We start from the raw sequence: 13,829 nt of genomic DNA, 5'->3' as shown, positions 1-13,829 counted from the left end.
GCTTTACTTTCCATGAATCTTTGTAAGCACCAAGAACCTTTTTAGGCTTTTTCTTACACCTCCCCTTTGTCAGGGGAGACAGACGAATTCCTGTGACTCAGGAACTAAGCACATCCCTAAAGAGCATGCGGGTCTCAGGAATGCTGAGCCTTAAAACTGATGCTGTCTGGGCCAGCAACTTTGAACTCATGTTACGAGGCAGGTCCCTGCCCAGCTGCCCAGCTGGGCTGTGGGGAAATGGGGGTGATGGTGCAGGTGCCGGGGCAGCAGTGAGCTGGGATGGGTGGAGAGCCAGGGGAGGGCCTCTCCAACAGCCCCTGGAATGTTGGGGTTTGCACCGTGGCAACCATCAACAGCCCCTGCAATGTTGGGCTTTGGAGGCTGGCAACCATCAACAGCCCATGGAATGCTGGGCTTTGCACCTTGGCAACCATCAACAGCCCATGGAATGCTGGGCTTTGCACCGTGGCAACCATCAACAGCCCATGGAATGTTGGGGTTTGCAGCCTGGCAACCATCAACAGCCCCTGGAATGTTGGGGTGTGCAGCCTGGCAACTGTCAACAGCTCCTGAACATTGGGGCTTTGACCTTGCAACGGCCAACAGCACTTTGATCTTGTGCTCTTGACCCAGCAAAGGCCAACGACTCTTGGATATTGGGGTTTGACCCTGCAAAGGCCAACGGCCTTTGGAGATTGGGGTTTGACCCTGTGAAGTCAAACAACCTTTGGAGATTGGGGTTTAGACCCTGCAAAGGCCAAAAGCCTTTGGAGATTGGGGTTTAGACCCTGCAAAGGCCAAAAGCCTTTGGACACTGGGGTTTAGACCCTGCAAAGGCCAACAGCCTTTGGACACTGACATTTGGTCACTGCTCGTGCCAAGGGGCAGATGGAGACCCGGCGGGTGAGTGAGAGAGCTGCTGCCCTCTTTGTGCCAAGCCCAGCAGGGGCCTGGGTGGGCCTGGGCTGTGCCGCTGGGAACAGTTCCCTTTGGGAATAGCAAGGGATTAACAGTTGGCTGTTCCGGAGCTGGCAGCAGCTTTGGTGCTGGCCGTGGGGACAGGCCTGGGAGGGAATGGGGGGGCTCCTGGCCATCCCAGAGCACACCCACATCTCCTCCTCCGTCCTTGTCCCACTGGAGGGTGTGGGCACAAACAAGGGAGCAGCTTTCATTGCCTTCCCCTCAGCCCAATTCACAGCGCAGCCTGAGCGCTTCCCAGAGACAAGAATGGGTTTCTCCCAGACATCTCCAAGATGATCCCCGGTGGGGCAGAGGAGGCCACGAGGATGACAGGAAGATGCTCCAAGGGCTGCAGCACCTGTGCCAAGGGAAAGGGATGAAAGAGTTGGGGTTGTTCAGCCTGGAGAAGGTTCCAGGGTGACCTTCCAATGCATGAAGGGGCTGGAAGAGAGCTGGAGAGAGACTTAAGCCAGGGGCCTGCAGGGACAGGACAGAGTTTAATGGGATATTGGGAGGGAATTCTTCCCTGTGAGGCTGCTTGAGGCCCTGGCACAGGTTGCCCAGAGAAGCTGTGGCTGCCCCTGGATCCCTGGCAGTGTTCAAGACCAGGTTGGATGGGGCTCTGGGCAATTCCCCTTGTGGTGCTCTAAGAAGTGATGGGACACCTTCCAGCATGTTTGTTTGTGCTGCTGTCAACCTACTGGGCTGAAAATATTCCCAAGGAGGGGAGGAAGGAGCTGAGCTGGAATTCCAGGCTGGGAAGCATTTAGAGGCAACTGCCTCAGGGGCAGCCATCCATGCAGTCTGAGTGTGCTCTTCCCTGTGCTCTTCCAGGGAGCTCGAGGCCTTTCTCACCAGGGACGTCTCTCCAGAGCCCCTGAGGTGAGTAAACTGCGCTGAGCTGGCTCGGATTTGAAACTGGTCCTCCACGAATGGACACTGGTTCTTGTGGAATCAGAAGAGGCATCTCAGTGGTACTTTGGAATAGGAACAGAGTACCTGACTAACAGCTGGATGTGGGCTTTCAGGTGCTGTTAGACGGCAGTGGCAGCATGGCCAGTTCCATCACCGGCACTGACCGTTCCCAGCATGCAGCCTCCAGGAACAGCCTCTCAACTCTGACATCCACTGATGCACAGCATCCCTTTAAATTGGTTTGGGAAGCCAAAGAGAATTGTGAGCGCTTGCAGCGAGGTTTTGAGAAAATGGAGGAGCAATGCAAGAGGCTCCGAAGCCACCAGGAGCAAATAGACTCTCTGATGGAAGAAATCAGAAGGTGAGTGTTTCTTCCTCCTCCTCCTGCGTTCCAGAGGCAATCTGCGTCCAGGTCTGGGCGTTCAGAGGTATTCTGGGCGAAGAACTCACCTGCCCTACCATGTGTAGGCCTCAGTGTGGCTCTCGAGCATCGTCCTGTCAGGGCTTTTCATGCTCTACTGTGACTCCCAAGGCTGCCTGGGAGATGCACAGCGATGTTGGAGTAGAATACTCCTTCCTCTCACTGTGCTGCTTCCCTGAATTCTGTTCTTTGGGTGCCCCTGTCCAGCCACTGCTTCTCACTGAAGGAAGGCAAAATCCTGCCTTCCTTTCCCTTTGCCTCTGGAGGATTTCCTTGGGAGGGAAAGAGCAAGGTCTTCCTTAGCCCACTGCCCCCAGCTCCATCGTGGAGGGTTGAAAATGGGATCGATGGCTCTTCAGGCCTCTTCCTTCTTCTGACTGAGCCTTGTCTCTGCAGTGACTGTGAAAACCTTGAGAAGTCCAAGGAAAATGTGCAGCAATGCACTGGAATCCCGGCAGCAGGAGCCTTGAGTCTGCGCCAGAAGAACAGCAAGCAGCTGAAGGAAGCGTCAGCCCAGGCGGAAAAGGCGGTGCAGCAGGACAGGATGGAGGTTGGTTTTGCAAATGAGGCTGGTTTTCCACTGAAAACTTGTCTTGCCCCTTCTTGTACAGTGGAGGACTTGGTGCACTCGAGGGAGAAGACCCATCACTGCAGAGGGAGCTGGAAGTCAACCGGCAGGCACTGGAGGAATTGCAGCTTCAGAGGGAGCTGCTGGAGCAAGAGGGGTGTGATGTTACCGTGGCTCTGGACACCTTATTCCTAGGCAGCACCTGTGAGAGTGGCAGTTGTGCCAGCCAGATCAGGCCAGATGCTGTTTCTGGCAGGAGAAGAGAGGGACACTGCTGTGCACACCTGGCTCAAGATGGCACACGCATTTATTAGCCAGGCATATGCATGTTCATCAGCAAAGGGTTACATGCTTCTGCAAAATGTGTTACTTTGGGCAGCCCCAGAGCCTCTAAAACAGGGAACGGAGCTGGGGAAGGGTCTGGAGCACAGGTGTGACAAGGAGCGGCTGAGGGAGCTGGGGGGGGCTGAGCCTGGAGAAAAGGAGGCTCAGGGGGCACCTTCTCGCTCTCTCCAAATCCCTGTGACAGGAAGGTGCAGCCAGGTGAGGGTTGGTCTGTGCTCCCAGGGAGCAAGGGACAGGACAAGAGGAAACGGCCCCAAGTGTGCCAGGGGAGGTTTGGATTGGGTGTTACAGGAGAGCTGTGAGAGAAGGGTTTGTTTCTGATGGTCTCTGTCAGACAGTCTCAGTTCTGGAGTATGTGGTAGGTTTGGCAAATACACAGCAGAGGTTTTGCTTTTGAAGACAAAAGCTCAAAACCACAGTGTAGTCTTCAGGCTTGAATACCAGCAAGGGCCATGAGACACCTTCTTTGTGTAAGACAAGTAAATGGTATTGTTGGTGTGAACTGCTGCACAAATAGAGTCTGCTTTGGCCACATCAGCCAGACTGCCATCAGTCACTAAAGGACTGCTCACCACAAGAGCCGTTTCCCTGCCAGGCATGCCCTCGTTGCAGAGAGCTGCTTTGCACACTGGAGGAGGGGACACTTTGCTGTGGGTTTTGTCCGAGAAGGAGAAATGCTGTGAATTTTCACTTGCTTCAGCAAGCAAAATTGCTTTCCTCAACCACCCTGGAAATGTCCAACACTGGAATAGATCCTGATAGACATTTTGTTGGTATGGGATTGTGCAAGGAGAACTGGTGTGATTTTTTGCAAGGCTGGAGCTGTGGGAGATGGCAGGCTATGGGGCTGTGTGGAGCATGCCCTCCATGTCTTCTACATTGAATTTGGGGAGGTGAAAGGTGAACAGGGCTATCTTTGGGCCCAGGAATGAGCCCTCTCCTAGGAAGCCAGGCAGAAACATCAGCTTTCCGTTGGGATTTTTGTGCTGCTCTTGTGCTCTGTTTTTCCAAGACTTACCTCGGAGGATCTGCACTGTTCTCTTACGGGTCCTCTTTTGGTGTGTACTGGTCGGTGTCCATAGCCAAACGGAGTTTGTAGGACTTTTCTTTTGTGGGCACAGGGAGGGCGCAGCAGGAACGCTGACAAGAGAAAAATCTTTTTAAAGACTCGCCTGGAGTATTTCTGAACAGCAACCCAGAGATGTCTCCTGGGCTGTGTTCTAAGTCACTTCCTGGGAAGCTGTGTCCCCCCCAGGGCAGACAGTGGCCCAGGGGAGCAGCAGCCGAGTGCTCTGAGAGCGCGTGAGCCCATCAGTCTTTGCCTCTTGGCACACAGAGTTTGCAGGGCAAGTGTCAAGCCCTCTGCTCTTTCCTTCTGTGCAGGTCCTGCTGGAAAAGCAGAAGGAGAAGAATTCTTTATCAGAGACACTGCTCCAAACTCGGGGACAGCTAAGCCGAGCCTGCCAGCAGGTGCAGCAGCTCAGGCAGGAGGTGAAAGAGCAGCAAGAGAAGGGGCAGGTAAGTCTGAGCAGGCAGGGAACAGAGTGCAGGGCAGTGGCAGGGGCACAAAAGGCAGGTGCTGGGAGTGAGGAGGCAAGGGCTGCTTCAGGCCCTGGCAGCAGAGAGCCTGGCAAGCTCCAGAGCTCAGGCCCGGGAAGGAAGGCTTGCAATGGAAGCAGAGCTGGGTAGAGAAGCCAAAAGAAGTCGCTGAAGGAATGGGATTTTGAGACAGCAAGTGGGAAAAGCTGAGCCTGAGGGCAGGTCCCAGGAAGTTGCTCTGCATTTTGTTGCCAGACCATCGAGGCAAAGCTGCAAGCTGAGCTGCAGGAAGCTCGGAGGGAAATCCAGGCAGCGCAGAAGAGGCACGAGGAAGAACTACGAGGCATCAAAGAGGAAATGAATCTCCTCCTTGAGCAGAGGGAGGCTCTAGAAAAGCAGGTGAGTGAAACAGCAGTGGCACTGCAGCATCCAGCAGGGGGTCTGTGCCCTTCTTGCTTTTCCATGGCAGAGCAGCAGCTGCTGGGGTGGTCCCTGGGGCTGCCTCGTGCTCTGGGCTCCTTGGCAGCTGCTCTGCAGGACCCTCAGTGCTCTGCTGAATCTCAGCTGCTGCCCTGGACAGCTGGGCTAGTCCTCTGGGCTGTTGGCCAGCAACCATCAGCATGGATTCCTGCTGGCCTCTTCTTGCTAGCCTTGGTGTGGGAGGTGCTTTTTCAGGTGCCCTTGGTGGGCCACGTAGAGATTGAAACAAGTTGTGTGTATGCATTGTGAATCTGGTGCTCTGAGGACAGGGAGAAATGGAAAGTTGGCCTTTGCCTTTTCTCACAGCCTCTGCTGTGGCTGACAGTGACAGGCTGTGGCTGTAGCCTCTGACTGCTTTGTTCTGTTTGACTGGAGGTGGGAGAGTTGACATCTCAGCTGGCAGCCTCCAGAGAGTCCCAGGCAACGATTGTTCAGAGAGCCCAGCAAGATGTGAGCTGGGCCCAGGAGCAGTCAAGGCAGAAGCTGTTGGAGGTTGAGCACCTCCAGAAGATGCTGGAGGAGGCAGAACATCAGAACAAGGAGCTGCAAGTGCACCTGAAGAACTTGGAGCTGGAAGGGAGTCAATGGGAAGAAGTGGCACGCCAAAATTCAGGATTTCGGGCTTCCTTGGACGCCCTAGAGAAGGAAAAAGCCAGGTAAATGAAAGCCTGTGGGACTCTGCCTTGTGGGAATGGATTCCCTCTTTGCCATCTTTGCACCTGCCAGGGGCTCTGGCAGCATCTCCTACGTGGCAGAGTTCTGAACTCTCGGTGCAGACGCGTCTCGTTGTCTGGATGTTGTGTTTCATTTTCTTTTCTTTCAAGCCTTCAGTTAGAGTTTTTCTCAAGACAAAGGCTTTTGGAGTAGCTCTTTCCCTCTGGGGGTGTGTTCTGTTGTGAGGTGGGTGTGCTAACACTGCCCAAGCTGCAGTGTAAGGAGCTGGACACATGCAGCAGCTCCGCCTTGGGTCCTGTAACTTGAAGCCTTTGGCATCTGGATCAGCCTGGCAGCCTGATGCCTTTGCTTGGCAGAACCATCTCAAGGCCCTGATTGCTGACCTAGGCCAGATTCCCCTCAAAGGCACCCAAGAACCAAGAATGTCTCTGTTGCATCGTTCCTCAGAAAATGCCCCCAGGTGCCTGGAGGGGCTCAAGCAGGGTCCCTGCCACCCTCCAGAGTCACAGGCAATACTGACTGTGCAAAGAATGCAAGAAACAAGACCAAGGTTGGCGGGGCTCCTCCAGCTGACCAAGTCCTGCCGGTCTTCAGTGCCGCAGGATTCTTCTTCCAAGAAGAAGACAAAGAAAAGGCAGGGCACTCTTGCTTGCCTGCAGGTTGCTGCATCTTCCATCAGGTTGTGCTCCAAGGCTCTGTTGCCACTTCTGCTATTGGCCTTTGTTTCTCCAGCTGGAAGTAGGATGGGTGCTGGTAAATCTTAGGGATCTTCCCCGAGATCCGCTGGCTGTAGGGTGCTGCTCCTCCTACCTGGACATACAAGATGGGGCAAGGAAATGTCTCTTCCATGTTGACCAAACCTTTCCCCCTTGGAGCCTGGGTAGTCAGAAGAAAACTCTTCCTCTCCCCTAATCTCTTCATTGCAAGACTTTGTTAGGTCTGCATTCACATTCCCATCTCAAGAAGAAGGTAGGACATGTAGGCACGAACTCCCCGTTCTTTCATGAATAAAAGCAGAGTGGGCACATGCTGGGCTGTGACTGCAGGGGGAACAAACAGCCACGTTGTTTAGACAAACCTCATCAGACAGAGCAGTTTTCCCCGAGGTGGTGCGAGTCCTAAGAGTTCCTAAAATGTGATACCGTGTAGTAATGAGTTGCATGCTTCCCTTTTAGGCTGGTTCTGTCTCTGGAGGAAAAGAACCTGTGCCTCAGAACACTGGAAGAAAAGAACCAGGCACTGAACAATCAGGTGTCTCAGTTTCGTTCTGCTCTTCACGAGGCCGAGCAGCTCTGTTCAAACCGCACAGGACAACTGCTGGCGCTCAACATCCAGGTAATCTGTGCCCTGGCATCCTCTTCTCCAGGGACACACATCATCACCTTTGGCTTGGAGGCCCCAACTGCTTTCCCCTCCCAGCAGCATCCACTGCTGCCGTGTTCTGCCCCGGGGTGCTGCTGCACCCACAGGCCAAGGCTGGATCTGGTGTCTGCTGCCGATGTTTTCTCCCGTTCTCTCCCGGGTCCCAGCAGGAAATGTGGGAGGAGAAGCAGCAGCAGACTCCTTTGGAGCTTCTCCATCCCTCTGTTAGCAGTGTTGTCCCAGATGGAGTTGGTGCCTGTGCTGGGCACCGAGCAATGTGGGCACACAGACGTGGCTATGGCAGGCTGGGGATGGAATCCTTGGCTCTGTGCCTTCTGTTTTGGGCGTGGTTTTGCCTGAAGTCATTTCTCCTTTGTTGCTTGCTCTACTGCCTGCTCTGCTGCCTCAGGAGCAGCACTGTCCCTGAGGCTCTGTGTATCCATCTTCCAGATGTGGGCCCTGCAGGATGCAGTGCTGGAGATGGAGGCTACCCAGGCAACTCGAGAGAAGCAGCTGCTGCAGGAGCTGGAGGAGTCCCGAGCAGGAGAACGGAGCTTGAGGGACTCTGTGCACGTGCTGGAGGCTGAGGTGTCTGAGCTGCGTAGGAAGCTCCAGAGCTCTGATGACAAAGCACTTTCATTGGCCATAAAGTTTAACACCTCAGAGCTGGAGCTGAGGAAGACACAGGCTCAGTGGGACAATCTCAGAGCCTGCAACCAGGAGCTGCAGCAGGAGTTGGAGGAAAGTGAGCAAGGTAGAGCTTCTCCTCTCGCACCCACTGCCCCATCCTGTCTCGCCAGCAGGGATCTCTGATCCCGTGCAGAGCAAAAGTGCCCAGAGATGGCAGAGGGGAAGAACAACCAGCAGGAGATTTATCCATCCAGTGCCAGTGAAAGCGTTTTCTCGAGAAAGATGCCGTGGCTGGCAGTGCCATCTGGCTGTGCTATGGCTGATCCCGTGCACAGGTGGTGCCTTTCAGGTGCTGTGTCTGTGCTGAGGAGCTGTAGCTGGATGCCTCAGCTCGATTCCCCCCAACTCCAGGCCCTGCCAGAGCCTCCAGGCTATTGGCCTCTCTGGAGCAGGGCTGCACAGGCATCCCCGCTCCTTTGTCTCTCTTGGATTGCTCACTCTGCACAAGCCCAAGAGCAAAGACACTTTCCTGTTCCTCTGAACCTTGCCCCTTTGATTCCTGCTTTTTTCTCCTTCATTTCTGTCAGCTTTGGAAGCCCTTGTGGCCTTAGGGCCTGCAAACACAGGCAGGCCGAGAAGACAGTGCTGTTGTCCCTGCAGGATGCACATCAGTTTGCCTTTGCTTTGCTGTTCTCATTCTCCTTCTCCTTCCTGCTGCAGCGATGTGGAGGGCAGAACACCAGAAGACCTCTCGAGAAACTGCCCTGGAGAAAGAGGCCATTGCCCTGAAGGAAGAGGCTGTGACTCTTCATCAGGAGGTGGCATCTCTGCAGAGGAAACTGGAGAGCCTGGAGAAGGAAAGGAAGGATGTGCTGGTGAGAAGGGCAGATGCCATGAAGGGCCATTTCCTAGCTATGTTTGGCCCTTGTGTTAATAGTTCTAAGGAGCACCTCTTTGCAGTTGAACTTGTCAAATTGCATTCTTCTGAATAAGGAGGAAAAGATGTCGTAGTCATGTCAAAGCCAGTTAGTGCTGAGGCTGCTGGTTTTCCTCCATGCTGGAGTTTTGTGCCCTACAAGCTGTAGTTCTCAATGTCCACACTGGCTCTATGGACATTGCATGGTCTGGGCAATTCCTCGTGTCCAAACCCACGTTCAGATTTCAAATACCTGGACCTGGAACGAGGGGTGAGAAGGCCAAGTTTGCTGTTAATAGAAAGGTGTTTGGCCTTGGCCATCAGAGAGCAGCCAGTGGGGAGAAAAGAGAGAAAAGCAAAGTGCTGATGCAGATAAGGAAGTGTGCCTGCAAGGGGAGAACTCGTCCTGAGTGGCAGCAGAGAATGACAGACTGATGTGGCCATTGCTGCTCCAAGAGAGGGCAGTGGGGCTCTCGGGGATGGTGCCATGGAAACTCTACACAGGAGAGCTCAAAAACCACTCCTGTCAGCCCAACTGCAGGGAATGAATTGCTGGGGGTGTTTGCTCTTCCCTTTCTCCCTGATGGAGAGCACATCCTCATTTAGGCACTGCCTAAATCCTGCTTAGCATGGGCTTGGAATCCTGGCTGCAGTTCTGGCAGCTGCTCCCCAAAGGAACACTCGAGTGGAGCTGCAAGAGGTCGGGGAAGGGCAGAAAGGGAGCTGGGATGGGCTGAGTGAGCTGGGAAAGACTCAGCGTCAAGGGTGGCCCCAGCAAAGTCTGAGGCATCCCGAGAGGCAGAGAGAGAGGGGCAGCCTTTGCCTGCCTGTGGCAGGAGTCCCGATCTGGTATGAAAAGCAAACCCAGAGAGGGAATGAGTGACCTCCCTGTTTTGGCAGCGTGAACGGGAATTGTACGAGGAGCAGATGAGAGATCTGAAAAAGAAGAATGAAATGAAAACACCTGAAATTCCAAGAAAGGATACAACGCAACAATTGGACACTGAAAATGAAGGAAAACAGGAAGAGTTGGAGCATATGGCTGCTGCTTTGAAAGAAGGCAGTGGGAACACTCAAATCCTGTGTGCTCCACTGGCCAAGGGTAAAATTGCCAAAGAGGCTCTGAAGAAACGCTTGGCCTTCCTGAAGGGAAAGAGTCATCCCCAGGTAGGCACTGGCATTGATCTTCAGTCCACGTCAATGTCTCTCAGTGATTCCAATGAAGTTTCCCATGAAGAGGTGGGATTCTAGATCCCTGTCAGTCTAGGCCTGCTTGGGCAAAGCAGCCCGGGCTGCAGCAGGCAGCCTTGTGTGTCTGCCTGGCTCCAGCCAGAGACCATTGGCTGCCAGATTGTTTGCTGGCACGCCTGGAATGACTGATGCAGCTCTGGAGCTGCTGTTCAAATCAGCTCCAGGCCAAAAGCTGGGCATGGGGAATTGCTTCTCCCGTGCCCAGGCAAGGGGAGGCAACAGGTGGGGGTTGGATTTGGTGTGGAAAGGAATGGAGCAGGTGAGCAGAGTGATGGACTGAAGTGAGCAGAGTTCTGTAGCGAGGGCTGAAGAGCAGCTGCACTGCTGGAGCTTTGAGGATGCTTCCCAAGGTGGAGATATCTGAGGGACAGCTCTTGTGGTGTTTGAAATAAGGGAATCATCTCCTCTCTGAATTCCCAGCAGGCTGTTGGAGCAGAAGGGAAGCGGCTGTCAGAGCGCTCCAGGAAGGGTGTGGAATGTGTGCGGGACCAGGTTGCAGCAGCAGCAAAAGACAAGCCAGAGAAGCGTGAGCTCAGGAGAACTTTTGAGGTAAAGTGGGCTTTCGCTGCCTCTGCAGAGCCTCAGGCTCCTCTGGAGCATGACACGTGTGCCCAGGCAGTGCTCTGGAGTCCTCTGCTTGTTTCCTTGCCTCTCCCTGTCCCTGCTGTGGGTGCACCCTTTTGTTTGTTCTCTCTGTTGTGGCAGCCCATGGCTTTCACAAAGGCACTTTCACTCCGCTGCCTCCCTCCCTGGCCCCGTGTCCCCGCACACACACTGGCCTCTCCTGCACAGCCCCCAGCGAGAGCTCTTTGCCCCCAGTGTTGTCTGGTGCAATTGAGGGTCTCTGAGCAGAGATCTCCTCGCCTTGATGTCCAGAGGTCCTTTTGCCCCATGTTTGCTGACAGGTTTCTGTGACCCTTTCTCCCATCCAACGTGCAGGTGGAACCTGAAGGGAGGAGAATCAGAACTTTTAGGAGAGTGCTCCCCCACACTACTTTACATTGCCTGTCTCCCAGTCTGACCAGCAAAATGCATCAACCTCTGAAAGACAAGAGTCCTCCAGTAGCTCAGGGGAGCTGCAGCCCTCGTGCTGAGGCACAGCCCGTGGAGAAAGGGGTCAGTGGCCCGAATGCGTGCTTTGGGAATCAGAGCTGGGTTCCTAAATGCTGTTGGAACTCTCTCTCCCAGACCTGTGGTGGCTGAGGGTTGTATGAGGGAAGGGTTTGCCAGCCGTGAACTGGACTTGTTGATCATCTGAGCTCTGTTCAGGGGCAGTGTGGGAGCCTGTTCCTTTCCCCTTCCCCAGGGGCAGAGTGTTGGTGAGGGCTGGAGTTGGAGGCTGTGTCTGCCCCCACAGCCGGTACCGTGGGGCTGCGGATGCTCCTGCCCGCGTGGGCTTGACTGAGCTGGGCTTTCTGCCTCTTTCAGGTGTCCTTGCTGCAGTCACAGCTGGCCCGAGACCGGCAGGACAACCTGGAGAGCTGTGCAGGGAGCAGGCAGGAGATGCTCCCGTTGAGTCACAAGGACCTCCTTACTTCCTAGGCTTGTCAGAGAGGAGCCAGGGTGCAGCTGGATGCAGTTGTAGCCTCAGATTTTGTCCATAGTTTATGTTTAAAGGATTGCAGGTGTAACTGTAGGGTTGTAGGATAATAGGTGTAGTCGTTGCAGCAGTCGTAGCCTCAGATTTTGTCCATAGTTTATGTTTAAAGGATTGCAGGTGTAACTGTAGGATTGTAGGACAATAGGTGTAATTGAACCTTTCTATAACTGTGTTCCATAGGATGAAGGATATATTTATAGAAAATAAAGTGATTTCTAGAAAAATAAAATGATCATGATTAAATGAAAAGATCTTTATCAGAGTTCTTGACTACCCAGTCCAGAGAACTATAACTTCCACTATAGTGCATTACATTTGAAGCAACATGGAAGCAGTTATATTCAAGCCAGCAAAACCTATTATTAATTAAAGATTGATGCTTCTCACCCAAACCAGTGACCGTGGGCAAATATTTCTGTCAGCCTCAAGGAGTGACCTTGAGGGGCATCCTCACTCCAGGGAGGAATGTGCAGATGGGAGACACGTGACATGAACCACTTTGGTGAGGGCAGGAGAATCCTGTCATGTGTGGAGCTTTTCCATTTGTCCTTAGGAAACTGCAACCTGTTTTTTCTCCGAGTCACAGAATCTCAGGCTGGGGGAGGCTGGAGGCACCTCTGGAGGTCACCTTGCCCAGCCCCCTGCTCCGTCAGGGCCACCCAGAGCCGGCTGCCCAGGATGTGTCCAGGTGGCTTTTGAGTCTCTCCAGGGATGGAGACTCCACCACCTCCCCGGGCACCTGCACCAGTGCTCGGCCACCCTCCCAGTGCAGAAGTGTGTCCTGAGCTCGGAGGGCCCCTCCTATGTGTCAGTCTGTGCCCGTGGCTCCTGGGGCTGTCCCTGGCCCCATCCCCTCTGCAGCCTCCCCCCGGGTATTTGTCCACAGGGAGGAGATGCCCTGAGCCTGCTCTGCTCCAGGCTGGGCAGTCGCAGCTCTCTCAGCCTCTCCTCATGGCAGAGATGCTGCAGTCCCTCCATCACCTTGATGGCCCTGTGCTGGACTGTCTCCAGTCTGTCCCTGTCTCCTGTACTGGGCAGCCCAGCTCTGGGCCCAGCACTCCAGGGCTGCCCTCACTGGTGTGGAGCAGAGCGGAAGGATCCCCTCCCTCCGCCGGCTGTGACACAGCTCCCAGTGCAGCCCAGGACGCTGTTCTGCATTGCTGCAGGAGCACATTTCTGGCTCATGGGCATCCTGGTGTCCAGCAGGACCCTGCCAAACTTTAGTTTTCCAACTGGGTGGCCCCCAGCAGATACGGGTGCCTGTGGTTGTTCCTCCCCAAGGACAGGACTCAGCACTTGTCATTGAACTGTCACCCTCGTTGAACTGTCGTCCCTCTGGATGGCAGCACTTCTCTCTGGCCTATCAGCCACTCCCCCGCTTTTGTGGGAGGGCACAGCCTGCCCCATCACCCAGATGACTAAGAAAGGTGTCAGAAAGGACTGCACTCAGCACTGTCCTCCGGGGTACAGCACTAGACTTCATGCCCCTGATCACCAGGAATCCAAGAAGGTAGATTTGGTGCAAGGTGTCTTTGCTTGTATGTACGTATTCAGAAAGATTTGGCACGATTTACAGGGATTTCTGTTCCATATCTCATGTGGGAAAAAATGTAATGATCCATGCTCACTCTGACTAGTGGCAAAAGTGGTCCTGTTGTTGGTGACAGTGGATGTCACCTGCATGGCAGCTGTGCCAGGCTGGTGTGACATACTGTGGGAAGGAGCACTCTGAGGGAGGTAAAAGCTGGGGTGTAGAGATCATTTGAAGGCTGTTCTTCAAGCCATATAAGTCCCTGGTTTGTGGGCTTATATGGCTTGATCAGGGACAATTCCTAGGCAAGGGCTGAAACTGTGATTCTGTGAGCCCCTTTCCCTTCCAGATCAGTTTTTCCATTAATGATGAGTGATCGAAGTTGAAACTTGCCCAGCTGATAATACACTCATCTTCCTATGACCTTTGACAGGAGGGGAAGGAGTTCTTGATCCTGGAAACGCTCAAGAACTGCCTGAGGATGAGAAGGTCAGGGGTTGAGGCTGTGAAAAGTACATTTGATAGTGTTGGCTTTCGCAGATGGGTTGTGCATTGTAATGTTGGCTCCGTGAGAGTGGTTCTGTTGTTATGAGGGGAGGAGACTGGGTGTTGACTTTCACTGGGGTTTAGAGCTAT

At 54.0% G+C, this 13,829-nt stretch overlaps 2 protein-coding genes across 4 annotated transcripts in view; both read left to right on the top strand.

The window, feature by feature from the left end:
- The first annotated feature begins 847 nt into the window (after positions 1-847).
- LOC120411065 (centrosome-associated protein CEP250-like) overlaps positions 848-13,829 on the top strand; it is a 55,306-nt gene continuing 42,324 nt past the window's right edge. Inside the window, exons 1-4 of the mRNA XM_039563553.1 lie at positions 848-903; positions 1,795-1,842; positions 1,989-2,236; positions 2,693-2,846. Coding sequence (XP_039419487.1) covers positions 889-903; positions 1,795-1,842; positions 1,989-2,236; positions 2,693-2,846 — 465 coding nt within the window. The 5' untranslated portion in view covers positions 848-888. The remainder of the gene's footprint in view (positions 904-1,794; positions 1,843-1,988; positions 2,237-2,692; positions 2,847-13,829) is intronic.
- On the top strand, positions 4,391-12,294 carry LOC120411066 (golgin subfamily A member 6-like protein 6). Of its 3 annotated transcripts, none has more exons than XM_039563560.1 (10): positions 4,391-4,727; positions 5,004-5,147; positions 5,604-5,884; positions 7,079-7,238; positions 7,716-8,019; positions 8,616-8,770; positions 9,712-9,978; positions 10,486-10,611; positions 11,002-11,178; positions 11,491-12,294. In XM_039563560.1, the coding sequence occupies exons 2-10, from the start codon at positions 5,106-5,108 to the stop codon at positions 11,602-11,604; spliced, it is 1,626 nt and encodes a 541-aa protein (XP_039419494.1). In that variant the 5' UTR covers positions 4,391-4,727; positions 5,004-5,105; the 3' UTR covers positions 11,605-12,294. The 3 variants fall into 3 exon arrangements, with proteins under 3 accessions (XP_039419494.1, XP_039419492.1, XP_039419495.1); XM_039563558.1 differs by having other exon boundaries at positions 4,392-4,727; positions 10,483-10,611; positions 11,491-12,293; XM_039563561.1 differs by lacking the exon at positions 11,002-11,178 and having other exon boundaries at positions 4,393-4,727; positions 10,483-10,611; positions 11,491-12,293.

The sequence above is a fragment of the Corvus cornix genome, chromosome 20, assembly GCF_000738735.6.
Source record: "Corvus cornix cornix isolate S_Up_H32 chromosome 20, ASM73873v5, whole genome shotgun sequence".
NCBI lineage: Eukaryota > Metazoa > Chordata > Aves > Passeriformes > Corvidae > Corvus > Corvus cornix.
Note: the sequence above shows the minus strand (reverse complement) of the source record. Positions and strands in the feature narration are given on the sequence as shown.